Source organism: Chlorocebus sabaeus, chromosome 21 (assembly GCF_047675955.1).
Source record: "Chlorocebus sabaeus isolate Y175 chromosome 21, mChlSab1.0.hap1, whole genome shotgun sequence".
Taxonomy (NCBI): Eukaryota; Metazoa; Chordata; class Mammalia; order Primates; family Cercopithecidae; genus Chlorocebus; species Chlorocebus sabaeus.
In genome coordinates this window covers 106,052,060-106,077,027 of record NC_132924.1, presented here as the reverse complement: position 1 = coordinate 106,077,027, position 24,968 = coordinate 106,052,060, and the positions used below count along the sequence as shown (strand labels likewise).

General features: G+C 40.7%; 1 protein-coding gene and 1 pseudogene across 2 annotated transcripts in view; one reads left to right on the top strand and one right to left on the bottom strand.

The window, feature by feature from the left end:
• Positions 1-215: 215 nt before the first annotated feature.
• On the bottom strand, positions 216-315 carry LOC119626385 (U6 spliceosomal RNA; annotated as a pseudogene).
• Positions 316-1,024: 709 nt separating this feature from the next.
• CHCHD3 (coiled-coil-helix-coiled-coil-helix domain containing 3) overlaps positions 1,025-24,968 on the top strand; it is a 298,991-nt gene continuing 275,047 nt past the window's right edge. Inside the window, exons 1-2 of one of the 2 annotated variants that reach the window (XM_007982963.3) lie at positions 1,025-1,285; positions 12,579-12,666. In XM_007982963.3, coding sequence (XP_007981154.1) covers positions 1,205-1,285; positions 12,579-12,666 — 169 coding nt within the window. In that variant the 5' untranslated portion in view covers positions 1,025-1,204. The remainder of the gene's footprint in view (positions 1,286-12,578; positions 12,667-24,968) is intronic. The other variant, XM_007982962.3, reaches the window with a different exon arrangement.

The following is a 24,968-nucleotide window of genomic DNA, read 5'->3' as shown; positions in this document are numbered from 1 at the left end:
CCTGAAGAATGAAAATATTTGAAAATAAATTTAGCATTGCCTAAGCGTACAGTGTTGATAAAACGTACAGTACTGTATAGCCATGTCCCAGGCCTTCACATTCAACTCACCACTCACTCACTGACTTACCCAGGGCAACTTCCATTCCTGTAAGCTCCATTCATGGTAAGTGCCCTATAGAAGAGTACCATTTTTTATCTTTGATTTTTTTTTTTAAAAGAACTGCTTTAGAAATTCATATGTCATCCTTGCTCAGGGGCCATGCTAATCTCTGTATTGTTCAAATTGTCCTAGATGTGTTGCCAAAGCGAGCACTTTTACACTGTTTTTTACTGTACCTTTCCTATGTTTAGATATATTTGGATACACAAATACCACTGTGTTACAATTGCCTACAGTATTTACTACAGTAACATGCTGTACATCTTTGTAGCCTAGGAGTAATAGGTTACACCGAGTAGTCCAGGTGTGTAGGAGGCTACACCATCTGGGTTTGTGTAAGTACACTCTGTGATGTTTGCACAACCACAGACATCACAAAGTCACCTGACGAGGCATTTCTCAGAAGTAGTCTTCATTAAGTGACCCCAGGACTGTAATGAAACGCTAAGTTTTGAGCCAGGAATTTGTGTATAGAACACTAGGAATGGCTTCATTAGGATCATGCATCTTTCTCATTAAACTGTGAGTCCCTTTGAAAGACAGATTATGTCTCTGAATCAGTGGCCTAAATTTCTAGAATTATGTCTTCCAAAAGTTGCCCAGTTAGGCGTCTGGGGAGTCAAAACCACAACTCCCAGAATGCCGTGCTCCCTTAGCGCGCTCAGGCGCGGGGAGAGAATGTCCCAGCACCCATCGCGCCAGATCGGGACCACAGTTCCCACTGCACCTAGGGACTCCGGGGAAAGCTTATCAAACACCACCTGTTGCCATAGCATCCGGGTCGGGTGAACCAATCCGGGCGCCCTCGCCGAACAGAGGCGGGCAGTTCGCATCTCCGGCCAACCTGAGGCGTCTTTGTTGTGGCGCGTGACCGGAGGAGGCGGGAGCTCAGGACCGGCGCCTTCTCCTTGCTTCTGGGGTCGTGGCCTTGCTCCCGCTGTGCGGGAAAAGAATCCAGGCCCTTCCACGCGCGTGTGGGCGCGGGGGCCCCGAAGTGCTCGTGGTTCCGCGCTAGGTCTCCGCTGGGTCAGGAACCGGCGCCATGGGTGGGACCACCAGCACCCGCCGGGTCACCTTCGAGGCGGACGAGAATGAGAACATCACCGTGGTGAAGGGCATCCGGGTGAGTGCCCGTGGACGGGCGGAGGGCCAGTGCTCGGACTCGGACCCGAAAGCCCCATCTTCCCCGGACCCGCTCAGCCTGGTTTCTCCCGTCCCGGCCCCTAGTGTTGTACGGCCAGAAGCCCAGATGTCTGGGAAGAAGCCCAGAGTTTCAAGACGTGGGACATTCATTCAGAGATAGTTCCTGGTTGTGTGCCAAGTGCTAGGCACTGCTGGGGCGGGCGGGGAATGCCAGGTTGAATTATACCCTGCAAGGGCTCACGGGCTACTCGTAACTGTACTGCTCACTTGTTGCAGGACCGTATTTGAAACTCAGTGGCTCAATGTACCTGTCTGTGAAATGGTTCTCCAAACCCTGCTTTCCCACTGTTCACACCCTGTCTCCCAGGGTGAATTGGCATTTTAAGGATTGCCTTTGTTTTGTGTCATTTAGTGCTCTCCGTCTGATAACACCCCCTCCTCCCACCAGCTCCCCACACCTTGTAATCCTCCCTCCCACCTCCACGGTCTTTTCTGGCCTGCCTGGGGTGGCTTCTGGCTTCTCCCTGCTTCACTTTCACTTGATATCTCCTCTTTCCCAGGCGCCTCCTCTGTGACCTGCTGCGCCGAAGTTTTGGACTAGGCCTAGTTGCTTCAGGACTAGTGTCTGCCAGTCTGATAGGGGCTGAGATAGGTTTGCAGTTTTTCAGACCAGTAGAAGTAATGTAGTCATTTCTGACCAACGTTGCAGAGTACTTTTTTTAAAATGCCCTTTGCATGCATCTGATACATAAACTGAAAACTTGGTTTTTCTCTAGGGTGTCGGTATACCAGCACTAACTTCATTAACACACTCTTCGCTGCGCCTGAATTTGGAGCCTCACATTTTTGGACGTATGATGCCTGAACCTAGTAAATAAAGCAATTTTGACTTCAAAAAGTTTTATAATAATTTATATATTTTTTTTCTGTTATCAACCAGCGTAAATAAATTACATTTGTAAATTATTTTTAACAGTTGTTACCAGGAAATAAAACTTCTTAAATATTTAAAATATTTTAAAACTTTTTCTTCTGAAACTGTTACTTTGAGAATAATTTATTAAACTTTTCTTTATAGAAACTCAGACTGTTGAACTCAGTTTTTGGTCTGTGACCAGCTTTTCTTTATATCATACTAATTAATGGTAGTACTACATTTTGTAATAAAATATCTGAGGCTGCATTCTTCGAGTTACTGTGGTTCAGTTAGTACTCTTTGGAGTAAAAAATTACTGTAAACTTTCAAGTTTTATGCAGAGATTTTAAGACTTGCCATTAGGCCTTCGGTATGCCACTCAGGGTGAAAAATAATTAAAAGACAAAGCAAAATAAGTTTTGGGTGAGAAGACATTGGTTAGAAAAAAATGTATAAATCCATATTCTCATGCTTTAGTACAGACACAGTGCTAACAGCAGACAAAATTGAAAGAATGTGGCCACAGCACAGAGATTCGTATCAAATATTAGATAAGGTTGGATGGAATAACTGTGACAGCAGGGATATGTATTCTATTCAAATGGAAAAATTGTCTAAAAAACCTTTTTAAGATTTTTGTTTTTTAAAAAGAAATGTCCTTTGGTCATATAACTTGATAGCGTTCTTCATTTGTTTTTCTTTCTCATATAGTACATTTTATCTGTATTGCTACAGTTCAGGCATGCTCATTTTGACCTCTGTGCTTTTCTTCAGAATATACCCTCACCTGGAATGCCCTTGCGCTGGTCTCCATTGCTTCAAATCTCCTTTTACGTGAATGTTTTGCAATCTCCCTGAGCTTCAGTTTTCTCATCTGCAAAATAATGGGACTGAGTACATCTCTCAGATCTCTGGTGTTTTCCAGTCCTGAAATCCTGTGAGTCTGGTGGCACTGTAAGTTTCTTGTAGCCATACTTAGCCTGTTGCAGTTTCCTGTAGAAGTGACATCCATTGAAGTATTGGGTACACAGAGGTCATTCTGATTTCTTTGAGCTCATGATAGAAACAGTGTCAACTTGTAATTAAACAGTTTAAATCTCAGGTTAGATATTTATTACTTGATTGCCTGTGTGGTTTTTGTCTTGGTCTTTGTAAATGTTTTCAGTTGATCTTAGTATTTTTCTTGGCTTGAGTTAAGCAGACATCCGTTTAAATCGCAGGTTAGGTATTTATTAGCCTGTGGCCTTTGACAACTGACTTCTTCTCGAATTATTTCCTTATGCATAAAGGGTAATACCATCACTTCCCTTGACTGGTTGTAAGAAGATGAGGTAAGGTATGTAAAGCACCTGGCACATTGTAGGTTTTCATTAAAAAGGCAGCCATTATTATGATAGGGTTCCTTTCACATGCAGTTATAAGAGAAAATGCTGTGCCGTGTAGTGGAAAGAGCATGTGCCTTGGAACCAAGCAGACCTGAGTTGGATTCTGTCTCTGCCTCTCACTAGCCCTGTGGCTCTGGACAAGTCACTTTTCATCGTGTTTCCGTATTTAGTATTTCTGGATAAAGCAGCCTACTTTGAGAATTTGACATAATATGTATCTAGCACAGTGTCTAGTACTTTGACAGTGTTTGCACTTGTGAGTAGTAGCTGTTATTAGAGCTGTTCAAAAGAATGGACACGTGAACTTATGTGAACTTCAAATTTTAATAAAAATAAGAGCATGTTGTGCCCCAACAGGTGTACCTAAAAGGGTATGGACTGGGAAATGGGAGTCTTGCATTACGTCCTAATTGAGGGTGTTTTTTTGTCTAGGTCTGTTGTAGATGGTTTTTATTTCTTTATATTTTTCTTGGCTTTAAACAGTCACATTGTTTCCTTCTGAGACATGGGGAAGGATAAGAAACTGCATTCTCAGTATGTACATAAGTCATTGTTTTTAGCTTAGTTTGTTAGAACATGGGTGCCGATGAGACACCAAACTTCAGTTTTGAACTACAGTTGGGTTAGTTCAACTTGGCTGAAGAAAACTTTCCAACTTTGCCCAGTTGTCTAGCATTTATGTCATTGGTTGTAAGAAATGAACGTTTACCAAGCTTATTTATTCAACAGAGTCAGTCACTACTGGAAAACTAATTCTGTGTTCTGTTACACTGTTAAAGATAGTACAGATGGTCTCCTATTAGGATGGTTCGACTTAGGATTTTTTGACAGTGGTGTGGAAGTGACAAGCGTTCAGTAAACTCAGCTTCTGGCATTACCTTCAGCAAAATCCATTGTAAACCAAGGAGCGTCTATAATTTCATCTTCATTTTTTTTTTTTTTCATATAATGACTTGGGTTCATTCCCTTAATATAAATATGTTGGCAATTATGAGCTTTCTTTGAGTTGGAGTCTCCCTGTGTTGCCCAAGCTGGTCTCAACTCCTGGGCTCAAGCTATCCTCCTGCCCCACTCTCTGGAACTACAGGCATGTGCCGCTCCACCAGGCTCAATTATCACTTACCTTAATGTATAAAGAATAACATTTAGTGAACAACATAAGGCTTTTGGTAACTATGCTGAATATTTATTTATTTGAGATGAGTCTTGCTCTGTCGCCCAGGCTGGAGGGCAGTGGCACGATCTCACCTCACTGCAACCTCCGCCTTCTGGGTTCAAGTGATTCCCCTACTTCAGCCTCCTGATTAGCCGGGATTACAGGCATGTGCCACCATGCCCTGCTAACTTTTTTGTATGTTTAGTAGAGGGGGGTTTCACCATGTTGGCTGGGCTGGTCTCAAACTCCTGACCTCAAGTGATCTGCCCACCGTGGCCTCCCAAAGTGCTGGGATTACAGCTGTGAGCCTCTACACCTGGCTGAATTTATTAATAGATTGTGTTTCTCTATATTGTTGAGGTCCTTAATTATCTATGAAAGGACCTACTTCAAATTTTAAGTTTAAAGTTTCTTCTCACCTACCAGGTGTTATTTTTCATGGTATTTGTAGGGTCTTGTTTTTTTCCCTTTATCCTTAGCAACTGATAGCTTTTCTTTCCTCTTCCGTAAAAATAACCTGTATTTTTGTGCCTGATTCCGACTTTGAATCTGAAACTACTCATATGGATTGGATGAAAGGTCAGTCTTTTGCCTTGCCCTCTTCCCAAGGCTAAACTAAATTCCTAGAGATGGAAAGACGAAGCATTTTCATTACTCGTATTACATGTGGTTGATAGGATTTTTGTGGGCACCTGCCGTGCCTGCTTGGAAAGTGTGCTTACAGCTCAATCTTTTGCAAGTTTATCTGAAACATCAAAGCTGTGAGTGAACTCTTCTAGAGCAAATGTCAACTTCAGTGAGTATCATTTTCAAAGATATATTTATCATGCTTTCCAGACATAAACGAATGTCAGCAGCTGGGCCTTAAAGTTGCAAGCTGAAATTAACAGGAGCCAGTTATGGCAGTATGGATACTTAATATGGAACATAACTCATGCTTTGGGAAGTGTTGTCAGTTGAGAGACTGTAAATGAAGAGATTACTTAATATGGGGTATTATTGAGGATTCTGAAGAGAGTATGTTATCAGAGACTACAAATTGGGTCAGCCATTGGGAGTGTTGAGGAATATTGTATAAATAGTTAAGTAGTAGATGATTCGTTTCTTTCAGCTTTAGATTCTATGAAGTTTTTGGGCTGAGTACCATCTTAAGTTGTCTAGGATTTTATAAAGGTAGAGATAATGGTTTCTACTAATGACAAATGTAAAGAAACACAAACCTAAGCTAAAAATTACATATTTCATATATATCTATGAACATGTGTATGGGTTCCCTCTCCTCCTTTCCCTTAAGTAACTATTTGGGAGTAATTTCTCCCACATAATAGTAGCAGTTTTTGGAGCCTATGTCTTAAAAAGGTAATTGTAAAGCAAACTAATACAGAAAATGATTTATGCTAAGTGGAAGGAGGATCAAGAGAGAAAAATGGGTTTGAGTTCTTGAATCAATTTGCTAGGACATATCTGGAAGAAGATAAGAGAAACTTCTGGAGGCAGGAAGCTGATTTGTTTGTCTCATGTGGCTCGTAACTTTACCTCTTAGAAGGGCCACTGGAGAGTTCCTCTTTTTTTACTCTATTCCCTGGGAGTAGAAATACTTTCTGTTTGTCCATCTCACCCAATCTCCTGTTTCTGAGAAAATTCTGTCTTTTGGCTTGGTGGGTGGTGTTTCTGGCACGAATTTTGGATAAGACCAAACAAGTTGGGTAGGAAGAGATGAGTGGGAAGACTGTAGGAGATGACACTTGCCCTTTCCCCCTCTGTGGAGCACGTTGGTGTGGTGAGTACTACAAATTTAAACTTGGCAAGCTCTGTTTGCCTAGATTTGTCTTTAGGAGCAGTAGAGAATAGGGTGGACAGTCAAGTTCAGTGGGCTGAATATTGGCAGACGTGCTTCTTTTGGTTGCCTCTTATATTAGAATGGTGGTTCTTTTAGTTCGTAGAGCACTGTGGATCTGTGAGCTGTGGATTCTGGCCAGAACCATGCAATAAACCGACAATTTTGCATACAGTTGAGTAATTGATCCATGGACTACTCAGTCTGTGGACCTCAGGGTGTAATTCCCAGTATCAGTGTGTGTGGGGGTTATGTTATTTCACTATTCTTTGCTACAAATAATTTCTGTAAATTGCCCTTGGTATTTGCCTTGATGCAGATTCCAGAGATGTCTGGAAAGCAAGTATAATAGGTATAGGTTATTATATAGGAAAAGGCTTTTTCTAAAACAAGTGCCCTGTTCAGGAAAAGATGTGTTTCCTGAAGAAGGCACTTTTTTTTTTTTTTTTTTTTTTTGAGACAGAATCTCGCTCTGTTGCCCAGGCTGGAGCGCAGTGGTGCGATCTTGGCTCACTGCAACCTCCGCCTCCTGGGTTCAAGGGATTTTCCTGCCTCAGCTTCCTGAGTAGCTGGGACTACAGGCGTGTGCCACCACGCCTGGCTAATTTTTTGTATTTTTAGTAGAGACGGAGTTTCACCGTGTTAGCCAGGATGGCCTCGATCTCCTGACCTCATGATCTGCCCGCCTCGGCCTCCCAAAGTACTGGGATTACAGGCGTGAGCCACCGCACCCAACTGCAAGTTACTTCTTACACAGAGGCTGCCATTGCAGAAGCTTATGTTGTACCATCGACCCCCATTTTGGGTTATTTTTCATCACAAAGATGAGTTGTTCTACAGCTACAGATTGTGTGTATAACCCGGGTCAGCATCTCTAAAGCTTGTCAGCTGCTTCACGAGTGAGTACCCCTGTTCACAGAGGAGATGAGGTGAGTGTGCAGGTCTGAACTTACTACTGCAACGGGAAGGTCAGCTCAGAGAGCATTGACTTTGAATACAGATGATAACACAGCAAGACTATTGCCTCATAACTACATTGCTGTGAGCAGACTGGGAAGAGGGTAATAGTGCTTGGAGCTGGCAGAGGTGCAACTGTAGATGGCCATGGGTGCTGCTTTGGAAGGGCCTAAGGATACAGTTGTTGAATGATTGTAAGAACAAGAAAAAGGTGGACTCTCAATAAGGCAACCCTACAGTATGTTTATGAAGCCTACAGTAGGTTTAGTGTATACTCCTTTGGCGCATGCTTATAAATTGACTGAACAATAACCAAACACCCCACTGGGAAATGTTTTGAATTGATGTGAGAATTTGACATTAAGTAGCAACTTGGGACATCAGAGAAGCCTCAAAAAGAAAAAAAAGTTAACAAGAAATTAGTGATTAAGTTGAAAGAGACATTCTACTTCCACTACCCAGAGAATATAGATAGAGAAAAATGAGCACCTTCTCCACCCATACCAGGACTTAGGCAGCTGCTGCTTGCAATAGCTGTAGGCCTAGTCCTCATGCACCTTACAGAGGAGGAGTCAGTACAAGCTCAGACCTAGTTGATAAGAATGAACCAAAATGAAATAAAAAGTCCCTGTGGCTGGAGCTATATGGGTAATAGCTGTAGCAAATATTTGTGTAGTCAATTATAGTTTATGGTGCAAAAGACTAAAATCCCTCCACAAAATCTCTTGGGATAAATATTTTCACTTTTTCAGATGAAAATAGTAACTTTTCAGATGAAAGCTTATTGCTAACACTTGATTTTTGAGATTTATATATATTATATATCAGTTAAAATAGCTTTAAGATTCTAAAAATGAAAGCTCATTTTTTTCTCTTTAAGAGGAAGTGATATATTTTTATTACATGCATGGGATTGAAGGAGTGTGTTATTTAATAGTAGAGCATTGGACTAGAGATTGGGAATTACTGCTTCTGGTCTTGATGCTGCCAGTAACTGAATGTTACTCAGGGTCTCTTTTTTTCAAGTATAAATCGAGTCAGTCTTAGAGGGATTTTCCTAGGATGTATCTCAGCTTCGCAGATGAGTTTCAGCAACATACCCAGTGGCTGTCAGTTGTTGGAAAGATGCAGCTGGCTCTGGCATTTTCAAATAGAAAGTCTTCGTGTCTTCCCAGAAGGGAGTTGTAGTTTTTTCCTTCAAAGAGCACACACAGCATTTGATCTGTAGCCTTTCTCTTTTCCATCTCACTTCCATTCTGGTTTGGGCCCTGAGATATAAGTAACAGTTCCAGTATAGGCTATTTAGTTCATTGATGTATCACAGGGCCTTGATTAGTACATGGCCTGGGAGACATCTGTTGAATGAATGACTTAGTATATAGGAGCTTGCAATCTAGTGGAAAGGCAGAAAGGTGAATGTGGAAAGGCTAATACCTGTTCTTTCATTGAGACTGTATTGGAAGTTTGAGAAAGGAACAGTGGGTACAAGGAATGGTAGCTTTAGGTAGGCAGGTTGGAATGGAGTGGACAACTGGTTTGGTCAGTGAAGGCTTGGATGTTTAGACTGGGTCTTGAAAGGTGACTCCCTCCCAAGGGGCCAGGAGAGAAGGCAATGTAGGCATGTACAAAGGCAAGGAGATGGGTGTAGAACAGGATATGAAATATTAAGGAAAAAAAACTGTAGAATTTGAGGTTGGAGAGTTAGGCCATCACCAAATGATGAAGTCTTGAATGCTGTACAAAGAATTTGAATTTTTCTGTGAACAGACAGTAGCTATTGAAGAATTTGAAGTAGGGAGTTACCATTATCACATTTGCATTTTAGGCGGATGGTAGCAGGAATCAGGGCAGGAGAAATGGGATGGGAGAAGAGAGGAATTTATTAAATATTTAGGGATTGATGAAGTCATGGCTAAGAATGAGAGAGAAAGAAGGGTTGAGAACAAGCCCTATGTTCGAATTTAGGAAGCTGGGTGTTTGTGGTGTCATTAATGAGGTAAGGAGGGCAGGAGAAAGAAGAGATTTGTGGCAAACATGAGTTCAATTTTGAACACTGGGTGTGAGGTGCTTCTGGTTTGCCGGAAGGAAGTTTTCATTAGACAATTTAGTGTGGACACCGGGCTTCTGGGATATAGGTCTCAAGCTCGAACGAATGCGTTTATTAATGGAATTTATTAGTTTATCAACAGCAGTTAGAAATCAAGAGATTGGATGAGAGTACCAGTACAAGAGCACATAGAATAAGAAGAGAATAAGGGCAAAAGACAGAAGTTGGGCCCTTCAGCATTGAAGTGTAGGCAGGAGAGGGGAAGCTGCAAAAGAGATAAGATGTGGCCAGAGTCCTCGGAGAACCAGGACAGCAGGATGTCAGAAAAGCCAAGGGAGGACTTTCCAGAAGAGGGGAATGGCCAGAGATGTTAGATGTTAAAGGTAAGCCATATAAATAAGACATTTTATAAATATGAAATACTTATTTACATAAATATCAAAAGTTATTTATTTGGTCATTGGTGACTTCTACCAGAGGATGTTCACTGTTGCACTGAGGGTAAAAACCAGATAGTGGTGAGTTCAGGAAGTGGAAATGGGAAGAAGACCCTTGATACAGGAGGAGGATCACTCAGTGACTTGAAATGGAAATCCTGGGCTCTTCCTTGATGACTTCTGCTTTGCTCCCACATCTACTCAGAGATTGGGTAGTGATGCTGAGGGATGTTTGAGTGGGATCTTAAGACTTAGACTTTTTGGGTTTGAATCCTCCTTCTGCTTCTGATAAAGTATCTGATCCAGGGCCGGTTATTTAATCTGGCTATGCTTCAGTTTTTTCGCCTATAAAATAGAGATATAAAAATATCTATCTCGTAGGCCTGTTAAGGAGTAAATAAGTGAAGTGCCTAGCTTAGTGTAGCGCCTGGCACATAATAAGCACTCAGTGAATGTTAGTATTTTAAATCCTAAATACCTTTTAAGTGTGTTCTTCCCTGGATTACCATAATAGCTTTTTTTTTTTTTTTTTAAAGCTTATTAAAGTAAATTACTGTAGAGTAATTTACATGCCATGAAATTCATCTATTTTAAGTTTACATTCCAACACTTTTTTTTTTTTTTTCCTAGATAGGATCTTGCTCTGTTGCCCAAGCTGGAGCACAGTGGCATGATCACAGCTCATTGCAGCCTTGACCTCCTGGTCTCAAGCGATCCTCCTTCCTCAGCCTCCCAAGTAGCAATTCAACACTTGATACATTTACTGAGTTGTGCAAACATCACTACAAGCCAATTTTAGAATATTTTTATCATCCCAATAAGATCTCTTGTGCCCATTTACAGTTAATCCCTATTCCCACCCCAGCTTTAGGCAACTACTTATCTACTCTATAGGGATGCTTTTTCTGGGTGTTTCATATATTTCATATAAATAGAATCATTCGATGTGGGCCCTTGTGTTTGCTTCTTTCACTTAGTTTAATGATTTTTGGGTCTATCTGTGCTGTAGCATATGTCAGAACTTCACTGCTCTTTACTGCTGAGTTGTGTTCTGTTGTATGGATATGTAAGATTTTGTTTATCCATTCACCGTAGATAGACATGTGTTTATTTCCACTCTTGCTCTTATGAATAATGCTGCTATGAACATTCCTGTGCAAGTCTTTGTGTGGACATATGCTTAATAGCTTCTTAATTGGTCCTTTAGCCTCCTTCAGGGATCCTGCTTCTGTTCTTGTCCCCCTCCAATCTGTTCTCTACACTGTAGCCAGAGTGATTTTCCTAAAGTGTTAATCTGATTGTGCCATTCCTGTGCTTCAAATCCTTCAGTAGTGCTCAGGTACCCTCAGGATCAAGTTCAAACTGTTTCAACTGAAGAGTTCACTAAGAATCCTCAAAATCCTGGAATCTATACCTTCTCTCCCCACCTTCTCTTTCACTATGCCCCCTTCCACTTTCTTGCTTCAGCCATTTATTCATATTGTTTCATTGATTCATTCAGTTAACTAGGCTTAGTGAGGCTCTGGGAATATAGCGATACGACAGCCAAATCCATGCTTTCACGGAGCTTTCTTTCTAGTGAAAGGCAAATATCAGATAGTGGTAAGTGCTATAAAGAAAATAAAAAAGGATGACGCGATAGTAACTGTGGGAATGATGACTCTCAAATCCGCAGGCCTGGGTGTTCCTCAGAGCCTCTGCTCTATTGCCAGCTGCCTACTTGATATCTCCACTTGTATGTCTAACGGTGGCAAATTCTGGTTTTCATCTGTACTTTAATGTGATTTTTCTCACGCAGGAGCACTTTTATCCCACTGCATCTCTTCCTAACTTTTACGCATCCTTACCTTGTAAATCTTCTCTAATCCTCTGCTCCAGCCCTGTCTTCAAAGCCTGGCTACATGTGCTGCCCATTATGGTTTCTGTATACTTCCATTACATGCTGACTCACTCAGGTAGCACTCTTCGTGTTATATTTAAATGCCTGATGGTTGTTTATTCTGTTATGCTTTAAGCACTTGATAATTTTGAATACTCAGAATCTAGCCTAGTTTCTGGCACATAGTCGATGCATCATGAAATCTGTTGAAAGAGCGATTGTATGTGGTTAGCTTTGAACAGGAGGGAGGGAGGGGAGGGGGAAGGAACACTTCCTTCGGGACTAGAGGGAGAGAAGGAGCTAAGGCCCATTAATGCATAAATAAGTGTGTAGGATTAGGGGAGGAAAGTTGAAGTTTAGATAGCATACATTTCCTCAGAGCTTACAATTTCGTGCACAGTATAAAATGAACAGTGTAGTTATTTATAATGAACAATTAGCAGTGCATTAGAGAAAATAAAGGAGCAGTGCTGTGGGGTGCATCTTGAAATCTTAAAATTATTCTTCCTTCTGGTTTTATGGCTGTTAGATTTAGCCTAATTTCTTTAGGCCATTCGTCATATGTATGGATATGGATGACTAAATTACTTGGATGTTATTGCATTGGTTTTCATTCTTGCTCTTTTATAATTGATTTTATTTTGATGTTGCTTTTCCAGCTTTCGGAAAATGTGATTGATCGAATGAAGGAATCCTCTCCATCTGGTTCGAAGTCTCAGCGGTATTCTGGTGCTTATGGTGCCTCAGGTATTGCTAAATTTTAATTTTAGGGTTTTTAGGAGAAAAATTATAAATGGAAAAAGTTGATTCAATAGTCAAGTTCTCTAGCATTCTGTCTTTCATTATTTGGATGTTTCGCTTTTTATAAGGAATATTAGAAGTCAGTATTGGGGTTTCTTTTAAAATGTTTTGTACTAAGAATGAAACTATTTTCAAACAGCCTTTGAACATTTTGTTTTCTCTTCCCACTTCTGAATCCTCTACTAGACTTTGGAAAGTTACTTTATATCTTTTTGTATAAAATGGATTGCTTATAGGGATATTAGAGATTTAGGAATAAATATTTATTAAAAAAATGGAACTTAGAAAATATTGATTTGCTATTTTCAAATTGTGAAATATTTCAAATGATTTTATTTTCTAATAAATTTCTTCTAAGTTTATGAAAGATTTAGTTTGTCGCAGTCTTAGTTATTGATGGAAATATGGTGGCAAATGGAATCCATAAAGAATTATTAAGTCTAATTTTATCTGTAGGTCCTGCTGGATAAGAGACTTAATGCTATTTCTTCTCCCTTTTCTCTCTCCCGCCACACTCATCTGTTTATCCAATATTTTACTAAGCACCAGCTATGTGTCCAGCACTGTTCTTGATACTGCCCAGTTGATGGATAGATATGCTATTTATTGTGAAATGGCAACAAGAAAATAATTGGGATAATTAATTTTGGATTAAGTGAGATTTTCCTGTACTTATCAGAAAGGGGAAATCTGTCTCTAGACTGTGAAATTGAGAAAGATGAGATCCTGCCCAAATGACATTCACTTGGGCCAATTGTGACCCCCCCACCACCTGCTTACTAATCATTAAGTCAGTAAACATGAATTGAGCTTCTGATATGTTTAGAGGAGAGGGTACCAAGGTGAATAAGAAATAGTTCTTTAGCCGGGCGCGGTGGTGGGCGCCTGTAGTCCCAGCTACTCGGGAGGCTGAGGCAGGAGAATGGCGTGAACCCGGGAGGCGGAGCTTGCAGTGAGCTGAGATCCGGCCACTGTACTCCAGCCTGGGCGGCAGAGCGAGACTCCTTCTCCAAAAAAAAAAAAAAAAAAAAAAGAAATAGTTCTTACCCCTTTGAAGCTTCTTGTTTAGTACTAGAGTTGAGGATTCACAGTTAATTAATGCTAGATAGAAAGCGAGCATGCCTTCCTTGTTAGAAACCCTTTTTTCGGCTTCTGGACCACACTCTTGGTTTTCCTTCCACCCTACTTGCAGTCCTCAGTCCAGGGTTCTTTGCTGATTTCTACTAAGTAATCTTGTCCCAAGGTACGGTTTTGAAATCTTTATCTAGATGCCTGTGACTCCCAAAATTATATCTCTAGCCCTGACCTTTCTCTGAAATTCCAGACATTATAATAGACAACTGCCTACTTGAAATCTCCCCTTACCGATTTCTCAACTTAACATATCCAAAATCAACCTTTATTTTCACCCCCAGACTTGCTTTTCTTCTCTGTCTTTCCCAGTAGATGGTACAGGTAGTCAAGCCCCTTCTTGGGGATTCATCCTTGTTTTCTTTTTTCCTTACTCCTTACATCAGACTGTTAGCTAGTCTTGTCAACTCCATCTCTAAAACATGTCTAAATATGTTCCTTTTGCATCCATCTCCTCTGCTATAGCTCCAATCCAAATAGATAACCACTGTCTTCTGCAGAAGTCTCTTAACTGGCCCCCTGCTTCCACTCCTCCGCCCTGTGCTGTGCACACAGAAGTCCTCGCAATCTGTTGAAGAAAAGCAAATCAGGTCAAGTTGTGTCCCAGAGGTGGCTCTCCATGGTACGTAGAATATAGTCTGAGCTGCTTCCCTAGGCTTCCATCATATATCATGACTGGTCCCTGTCTGCCTTCCAACATCATCACATTATTCATCATCTCCTATCACCCTTCCTCTACTTATTCACTGTAACTGCTATCTTCACTAGAAGATAAGCTCCAGGGAACTTGTTCCTCATCTGTTTGTTCACAGCTGAATTCTCAGCTCCTAGGATAGTGTACCTGCTGCTTGGTAAGTGCTTATTGTTTGTTGAATTAATTTAAGGGCATTATCCATTTTAAAAGTAGCTACTTTTGTTCATTTTGGAGAGTTCTATACATTTAATTCAGGTGACATTTATTGAATGTTTCTGTTATGCAAATAAGTAAGCCAGGTATTTTGAAAAGATGCAAAAATAGGAAAAAGTTCTTTTTTTGGCAGATAAACTACATATATAACAAGACTATAAGGGAGGTAGAAACATAGTATAAAAGAAACCTAGGAGATACTGAAATTAAGTTTATCAGATATTTTGGCTTAAGAAGATGCCTTGTCGTGCAGAAACAAATGGCTGTCCAGTTTATTAAAATGCCCAACAACTGCACTTCCGGTCACTCGGGCCTTGCATATAAATACCATTGCGTACAGTGAGCACATCTCGCTGACGATAAATGTACCCTTGCTTCCTCCTCTTCCTCAAAATGGTGAATCTGTTCATATCTACATGTATGAACTTAAAATATGGAAAATGTTAAGGAAGCAAATGGTTTGTAACTTTGTAAGTACTTATGACGTGGTGTATCTTTTTGCTTATGAATATTCTATGCTATACCTATTGTTTCTGTAGTTTAATTAAAACATTTTCTTGGTGTTAAAAAAAGAATGATGATGTATGGATACATTTAAAATTGGAATTTGTTCTAAAGTATGATTCGTTGTAGGTAGATTTTTTTCCTACCTCCTATGTTAAGGAGTGAGGGTGATGATGATGATGATTCAATATACTGAAGTAATGACAGATGACACTTAAACAAAATTTTTTACGTGGTAGGTACTCTGCTAAATCCTGTGTATGTCTTATCTCATTTCATCGTTATAACCCTAGGAAGAAGGACCTGTGATAACCCATTTTACGTAGAAGGAAACTGACACTTGAAGTGATTAATTATTTTGCCCAAAATCACACAGCTGGTGAGCAAAGGAGATGAGAGTTACATTCAAGTTTGTCTGACTCCAGAGCAAATGCTGTTAACCACTTTGTCTTATTTTAATTTGAATGACATCTTGCTTTAGAAAGGATATGACAGAAACTAGTTGGAACAAAGGAACTGCTTTTTAGTGATGTTCTGCTTGTATTAAGGAAAGAACCTGTTATCTATAAGTGATTGTTGGTTGTTCTCAATTTTTCCCATATTGACTCTCAAATAGTGAGTGGAAGGAGGGAAAAAGTTTTCTTTCTTGGGTGGTTTTGACACTTTGAGAGAGTGGGGATGGGTCAGGAGGTGTTCTGTGAGTTCTGTGGTGTGTCTGGCCCGAAGAGCATGACACCGATGTGAAGAGCTCTGGCTTTGCTGAGGGACCCATCCCTTCTCACTCCCCATTTGAAATGACTGATGAATTCTGTGGTCCACGACCAGCTGTGACCAGCCTGGGCACTGAAAGCTCTTAGAATGCCATCTTGTGGGCTGGGTTTGGTGGCTCATGCCTGTAATCCCATCACTTTGTGAGGTCGAAGTGGGCGGATCACCTGAGGTCAGGAGTTTGGGACCAGCCTGCCTAACATGGTGAATCCCTATCTCTACTAAAAATACAAAAAATAGCTGGGCGTGGTGGCACATGCCTGTATTCCCAGCTACTTGGGAGACAGGCATGAGAATCGATTGAATCTGGGAGGTGTAGGTTGCAGTGAGCTGAGATTGCTCCGTTGCACTTCAGCCTGGGCAACAGAGTGAGACTCCATCTCAAAAAAAAAAAATAGTATGCCATCTTGTGTTTTAGTGGTCAGGCTAGAACTACACTCTCCAAATGGAAGCCACTAGTCACATGTGGCTCTTAAAAGTTAAGTGAAAATTAAGTCAATGATCAAATGAAAACTTCAGCTCCCAAGTTGCACTCATCACACTTTATACTCAGTAACTGCATGTGGCTTCTGACTAGCATATTGGACAGTGCAGATATAGGGCATTTCTGTTATTGCAGACAGTTGTGTTGCATAGCTCTGATCTAGAATACACCAGTGCTTTTTATTTTCTGTCTGCACCATGATGTGAAAAGGACTCAACAAGGGTCATAGGACAGATTCTTTGAGTACATGGTTTCTCTCACCCATTCCAACCTAACCCAAGAAAAGAACTAAGATTTAGTATGCTATTTTGAAATGATCTTGCTTTAGGTTAAGAATGCAATTTGACTACGTGTAAATTAACAAAGATTTATTCTTCTTAGAATTAAAAAAATTGATTTATAAAAGCAGGAAGCCTGAAAATTTATGTTCTGTTCTGAGTTTGTCTCATTTAGGGTTTTAGTTAGTACTCAATAATAGATTTCTTATGATTTAAAATTTAGATGTGTTACGAAATAATTTTTCAAGTCTACAAAAATGTATTGATAAAAGTGTCACTCGCCTTTTTTACATTTTTCAGTATGAAGTAAATTATATATTAAATGTGAGTTGAATTTTAAGTATTTATTACAAAGCCTTCTTTCTCACAGGACTCTTAGTCATACCAGCCCTAGGCTATTTGTATGTGTGAATATAGGGCAGTGTATTTGATGAACTGAGAGCCCTAGGATTTCTGTATATAGGAACTCAATTTTGTCATAAAAATAGTTTTGAAAATACATTTTATACTATAAGAAGGTGGGTTCCTTTAAAGACTTTACTGAAACTTTTTTTCATAAAAAATATAATTTTTTTGCTAAACCTTGAACCAGATCAATGGCTCGTTGCAATAAGTATTTGCATGTAAAACTGTTTGGGTAAAATAATACACTGTGTGACACACAGCAGATTGTAATGCCACTTTAATAAATGAATGTGCTCTAAAGAACTTAACTGTGTCCTTGCTGCCTCAAATTTTCTGCTGCGTTATCTCAACTATATTGGTTTGCTTTTACACCAGATAATTTTCTTCTTAGGCTGACATAAGGAGATGTCATTGCATGTAGTTATAAACTTACCTTTTCATTAACATCTTGCATCTTTTGATTTTAAAAAATCAATTTTGAGTATTGATTATTTCCTTTCCAACCTGATCTTTTAGTTTTTCTGGCTTATAATGAGGTCAGACCTCTCATGGTTGTCCCTACCGCTGAAGAAACTGTCCCCAAATCAATACGAAGAAACAGACAGGAAATGATATTAGGAGACATTTTGTTGTTTTCGTAAACTACTGGCAACCAGATAAAAATGATGAATCTGGAAAAAAACAAGACAAATGACCTAACTTTTATTATTGTCCTCACTGTAGAAGTTTCTCTAAATTTCTCGTCATTGTGAAAAATAACAAAGATTTGCCAGTTTGTGTTAAGTATATCACTGAGATCACTAAGTATTTGGCAGCCTTAACAAATTGCAGGAAACCAATTTGAGCAGGAAATAGCACAGCCTAAACTAAACAGCCAATTTTGGGAAATAGATTCATCTATAAGTTCTGTGTATTTTTCTCCCGGAATCTGGCCCTCCTAGTTATTTTAAAACAGCTCTTTAAGGCTCATTTAGAGATAACACTGTAGGGAGAGTTCAGAGAAAATAAGCTTATTCCTTTGACTCGAGTTACAAGAACTGAACGTCTAGGTTTCCAACTTTTAATATGTGAAACCTTGTCAATGCCAGTGTCTCAATTCTGTACTTTTTTTGTGGGCCATAATGGATGATTTGCCTGACTGTTCCTAATGGTAAGAAACGTAATTGCTGTTGAATTGAAGGCATTAAATCTAATTCTCTAAGTCAGCGTATTCTGCTCTGAAAAAGAAATCTGCCAACAGTCTAGGGTTGAAGAACTTCATGGTTAGTCCCATCAGTCAACAAGTGGTAGCATTGCCACCATCTTTGACCTTCAAGGAATTACTAGTTTGGTCTAAGCATATTTAATGTTACAGTGTAGTGAATGAGTACTAGTTTAATTGCCTTCTCTGTTAGAATGAATACGTGAGTGAGATAGAATGTATAAGAGGTGTGGAAAGTGCTTTAGAAATTTAGACAAAGAGCATCAGGAGCTTTGGCAGGCAGGCCTGGCATCAGGGGAAGTGAACTTGAGCCAAACTTGAGGCTAAGGGGGACGGGAGGGGGGTTAGAGTAGACGGTAATCCTGGTAGAGTTAGCACACAGACCAGATTAATTCAGATAAAGGTTTCTTGTAGGGTCTCATGGGTGGGTAGGTTGAAGTCAATCAGTTTAATTCTATCCTTTAGGGCCTGGGCAGCTACGGAGGTGTTCCATCTCATTTTAGGATGCAAGACTGGAAAGTTACATTAGTTGTGCCTTCAGATATACCCAGATATTAGTAACATTTTTATTCTTAAAAATATATTGCTGGTTTTCTTATTGATATTTTTATATCCAATAAACAAATCAGAGTGGTAAGAATATGTATTTTCTGCCATAGTACTAAATAAAGTCATTTTCATCTTCGGTTTAGTAAAGAAGCAGCCCCATAAGCATTTTTGTTTGACCGTAATTGGCCCTATTGCAAAAATAAATAAATAAACAAATAAATAAATAAAGTTGCCCTCAACTGCGTGAGACAGCGTGGCAGTCTAGGGTGTAACGGGTGAGTTCTGAGCAGGGAAGGTGAATGAAGCAAGTGGATCCTTGGAAGGATAAGGTAAAGAAAGGATGTTAGTTGGAAACTAGCAGTCAGGAAGGTCAGCTGCTGCCTGGTCTAGGAAGAGTGGCAGGGCAGAGGAGGACTTGGCTGGACATGGTAACTACGGCTCCATGGATGGGTAGTAGCAGTCCTTGACTCACGCTTCAGTACTTTCTCCCCAGGCCGAGGGCACCTTTTCTCTGTGCTACTTGATTCCTCTCTATGTTGGATTTATTTTTGAGAATCCAGAAAACCTTTAGGCTGACTTTGTTTTAAAATTGAGAGGAGGGCATAGAAAACTTCGTTTCTTGTCATTAGCAATGTGGTTTGTATTCCGTGGTATTTTGGAATGGTCAAAAGGGAGTCACATGAAGAAAGTGCTTCAGTGGGAGAGGGAATGAACTAGAGATAAAGCTTGGTAGGTTCTGAAATGTCAGTGAGTCACACCTTCCGATCGTTTTCTGTGACTAGGAACTTCCCGCCCATTGATTTCCTAGTTAACGGATTAACCACTGGCTTCAGCTGCTTTTTATTGTGTCTTCAGAGGTCCCTGCCCTTGTGACTGCAGCAGTAAAATTTACTTTGCATTGGTGCTTCTAGGTGGTATGAAGTCAAGTGGGCCGGACACTCCCTACTTGCCCCTACGTTACTAGAAAGAAGCAGCTGTTTTGTTAGGTACGTTGTATAATGTAGATTAGAAATATAGTAATGTCGTAGAGTCACAGTACTCAGGAGCTGGAAATTAACTCAGGAGTTACGTACGACCCAGTAATTTCAATGACAGCAGGGAAAAAAGATGCTGTTTTAAAGAAGCTCCCCAGTTTTGCTGCCGTAGATTCTGGACACTAACTTTAAATGCAATTATGGGCTAGTGGATTGTATTTTCTCACAGAACAAGTGTTGTTACTTGGCATAACCAAGCAAATCATGGGTGTCACCAAAACTATATTAAGAAAACTAGATAAAACAGTGATATAAATTTTGTAATCATGCTTCAAGATTTATAAAATAAAATACGGCATTGGTTATTCAAGCAAAACTAATAGAATATAAAGCATAGGACATATATATAGAAATACTATTTTTGATTTAAATTTCATACATTTGTTCTAAACAATATTAACAATATTTTTGCCTTTCTTGTAATTTGACAGACTTGAGAGCATCATCTGGATGGCCCATATCTCTTATAATAAGTTGTCCAAGGGAGTTTCAAATGTACATTTTCCTATTGCAAGCAGAGAGATTCAAAATCAATCCATTGACTTTCCAGCTGTCAGCCAAATAGTAGGTTATTGTTGATGATGATGATGATGTTTTCCCTTGTTAAAAAAAAAAAAAAATTCTAAAAAGTAAGGTCTGATCCAGCATTTCACTTCTTCCCTTTACCCTCTCCTGCCTCCCTGGTTTATTCAGAGTCACTCCTATAGAGCTCTGTATTAGGCCAAATCAGTGCTACCAGGGAACAGTAAGTGCTTTTAAGTCCCCCTTTTAAACCTTCTCTGCCCCCAGGGCTACTTGACACTTTGTTGACAGCTGTCACTGTACTTGAGTGTTCCTTGAAAAGCCTGGGGAACCCATGTGGATCATTATAGTAAGGATCTCCAAAATTTGTCACCCAATTGCTATGGCATGCTTATGACAATATTCTGGTTCTGTATGCCCTGCTTCCCCTGAATGAGTGGTTAATTGAAATATGGGTTTTAATTAGCCAGCATCAAATGATTGGAGCTTGAAATTACTTTCAGTTCCAGGGTAGTCATGATAACTCACATTACTATAAAGATACAAGGTGTTTGGAACATCTCACAGATTGCATGGCAGGCAAGTACACGGCTGCCAGCAACCAGCTCCTGTGTACTCACTGTGTTGGCAGGACTTCTTTCCTTTGTCAGCTGAGTGAGTGCTGCTGCTTTCTTCCTCACTTCGTGCACTTGCACCTTGCTCTTTTCTCATAGGGCCTTTTTTTTTTTTTTTTTGGCTTGTCCACACCCATTATTGCTAGAGCCCTGCAAGGGTCACTCGCAGACCTTGTCTGTATTTGATGAGCAGTACAGCCTTGCTCTGCATTTCCCATTTTATGATGTTAAGTTTTTCAGTTTCTCCCATCCCTGGCGTCATTGCCCTAGTCTGGCCACTATCATCTTTTTCTTGCATTGCCTTGCCAGACTCTTGCTTGGGGTGCCTGCCTTTAGTCTTTCATTCCCTGGTTTATTCTCACTGCAGCCCTAGTTTCTTTCCAAAGCATGAAACTAATGCCACTCCTCTGTTAGAAACTTGAGCCCTCCACCCCGCCCCGGCCTTCTTGTTAGTATGCAGCCCAGATCTCTTACATAGCCAGCAAGGAGCTATACAGTCCGTCTCCTGCTCTAGTCTTCTCTGGGAATTTCATGGGATTGAGCCCATGTACTGCTTTTGTACAGGACCTTGCTGGCAGACAGACCTTTGTCTGTCATGTTGAACTTCTTTGTCTAGTCATATTGAAGTTCTTGCATATCCTCAGACTTATCCTTTTGAGCTTTTAAATTTTGATACAGAGTTTTGCTGTTGTTGCCCAGGCTGGAGTGCAATGCCTCAATCTTGGCTCACTGTAACCTCTGCCTCCCGGATTCAAGTGATTCTCCTGCCTCAGCCTCCCTGGTAGCTGGGATTATAGGTGCCCAGCTAATTTTTTGTATTTTTAGTAGACATGGAGTTTCACCATGTTGGCCAGGCTGGTCTCAAACTCCTGACGTCAGGTGATCCACCCATCTCAGCCTCCCAAAGTGCCGGAATTACAGGCCTGAGCCATCACGCCCAGCCTCCTTTTGGGTTTTTGACCATGTTGTTCTTTCTGTCTGAACACTGTTCCAACTTCTAGCCCTGCCCCAACCGTATCTCACCTCTTACCTGCCTTTCGTCTGGCAAACGCCTGCTCATTGTTCAGATTCCTGCCTAGAAACCAGTTACCCCAGGAAGCTTTTCCTGAGACCCAGTCCTGGTGAGATGCCCCTCCTGTGTGGGCCTGTGGCACCCTGTGCACATCTCTTGTACCACGCGTCACGTGGTGCTGCCACTGCCCGTCACACACCCCTCTCCTCCAGATCCCACAGCTTCTGTTTTCTCATTGGTCCTCCCAGGACCTCCTCTTCTGGCACTTCCTGCAGCACTCCCCCTTGCTTTGGTGCTGACCTTTCTTTGCCTAGGTGAGAAGCCGTTATAGGACTGTGTGTGTTCGCTGCAGGTAAACGTTGACCTGTTGAGGCCAGGTAATTAGGCAAAGCAGGAAAAGAGGAAGTCTCAGAGGGTCGAGGAGATTTCTTTCAAGAGCCATTTCTTCATCTTCTCAGTGTGGACCTTCCAAGTTGATACCATTTTGAAGAATTTCCTTTTCTTGTGTTACTAATTCTCTTTAGTACTGATCCTTGTAATCGTATGTACTTCATTGTGTTGTAATTACATGTTTACTTGTCTGTTTTTCCCATTTAATTATGAGCCTTTGAAAGAAGTGACTGTTCGCTTCCCATGGTCTGTACGCTCAGCCACAGTGACTGTATTATAGAGTTAGGTGCCTCATAAATGTTTGTGGAATGCGTGAGCTAAAGCAAATCAGATAATGAAGCCTGATATGTACAAGTGCCTGTGTCCACTAAGAGGCAAGCAGGAAAAGAAGTCTTTCTCTTAGGTTGGTTCCACTGGGCATGGGTGTGAGTGTCTTCACCAGGCTCCTGATGGTGCCTATATAATGCCAGTCTCAGGTCTCAATCGTAGCAGACCCAAGGAAGCCCTTTTGGAAAAGGCACTTTCTTGAGTACCATCTGGGGAAAACTACGAGTTTGTGGAGTAGTAGCTAGGGAGCGGGGCTCTGGATTTGGTAACATTGATGTGGAGGTTCATGTCCTCCTCCTAGTTATTAATTTAATTTAGAAAGGAAATCATCTGTGTAGACTTGCCAAGTTTTGGTGAGTGCTGAAGTGAGTTGGGATTTTCCCTTCTTGGACCCTCCCACTCTCAGTTCCTGCTGCCCTCCTCATTTTCCTCCTCCCTTGGGTCGAAGTTAATCTGACATTAGTACCTTTGCCCCCTGGAAGTTTAGGTTAGGAGTTTTAGGTGAGGTTTGGTTAGGGTGTCTAGAGGTAGGTCCCTAACTTGGAAAAACAGGTCTTACCCCGGCTCCCTTTTCTAGTAGAATCCCCTGCTCTCTTCCTGTTGTCAAAACTCTGGGACACTTGAGAGCTGGGCTTCTCTTCACTGTATCTTCTCCTGTGCGGCTGTTCTCGTGCTGGATGTCAGCTTCTCACTTGAGGATCGTAGCTTATTTTCTTCTTGAAAGAGTGGTCTTTCTGCCATCACTCATTTCCTCAAGCCTCTGAGGCCCGCTCTTTGAGGTCTGGGGGCTTTGGTGTCTGGAAGCCCAGGAGGGTTGCAGTTTGGTTTGGCTTCTGGGTAGGGGTTGGAAGGAAGGCCCAATGCTTGGGCCAGTCTCCCGGTGTGGGGACGACTGGGAGACCAGGGAGCTAGCTCAGGGAGCTCCCTGTGTGCTCAAACACACAGAAGCATCTGAGGAGCCCTAACTAAAAAAGATCCAAGAAAACCTCTAGAATTTGCTTTAGCTCATATGGGCTTTTACCCAGTGCTTCCTTTTCACCTCATCACAGTGTGCTACAGTCACAGGGAATGCGATTAACGATGTCCTGTTGGCTTCATTTGGTAGTCACACTAAATTCTTCAGATGCAATTTGTTTTTTTGTTGACATAGTGATCATCTCATGACTTTAAACAACAAGATAAAATATTGATTGCTGTGTGTCAGTTTTGAGAATGGACCTGAGGAATGAAATGAAAATCAGTTACTAAAATCAGGACACATTTGATTTAAATAAAAAATATTAAAGCAGCATTTAAGGTCAACAGCTCCCCTAAAAACATTGTTTTGTTATGCAGCTAGCTAGGTTACGGATTCTGAATATCATCCTTATAATTATTTAGACAAATTATTTTAACAAAATATCTCTAGCAGCCCTCAATTCATTTCCCTTCTTGAAACTTGTGCTTTCAGTGCTATGGCTCAGGCCTGTAATCCCAGCACTTTGGGAGGCTGAAGCAGGAGGATCGCTTGAGTCCAGGAGGTCGAGCTTGAAAGTGTAGTATGTTTGCATCCCTGCACTCCAGCGTGGGTGACAGAGTGACACCCCATCTCAAAAAAAAAAAAAAAAAGCAACAAACTTGTACTTTTAGCAAGAAGAGATGGCTTTAACTGTGCCTGCACACTTACAGTAAAAAATAAGGCCAATCACCTGTTTTCTTTTTCCTTAGTAGGAAAAATGAGGCCAGCTAAGCAGCTTTTGTTTAATTTTGTGGAACAGCAAAGATACTCATTGAGTACAATATGTTTCTTTAATTTTTCTTAATAACATGTTATCTTCTCTGGGAATCTCATGGGATTGAGCCCATTCACTGCTTTTGTGACATCTTAAAATGTTGCTTTACTATTCCATCTCAGAAACTTTTGAGAGTGGGTATTATAAGATTATGGAAAGTTATTATCCTGCTTTCATGATTCTTTGACCTTTGACATATTTTACTGTTTTTTTAATAAAAAATCTTTAATGAAAATTAAATATGTATGTATATGTATAATGAAAAAATATTAATGCTCAAGCTTGATAAACATAAAAATAATAAATTATTTCCTCTAATTCTTTTTTCCTGTCCTATTAAACATACCTTT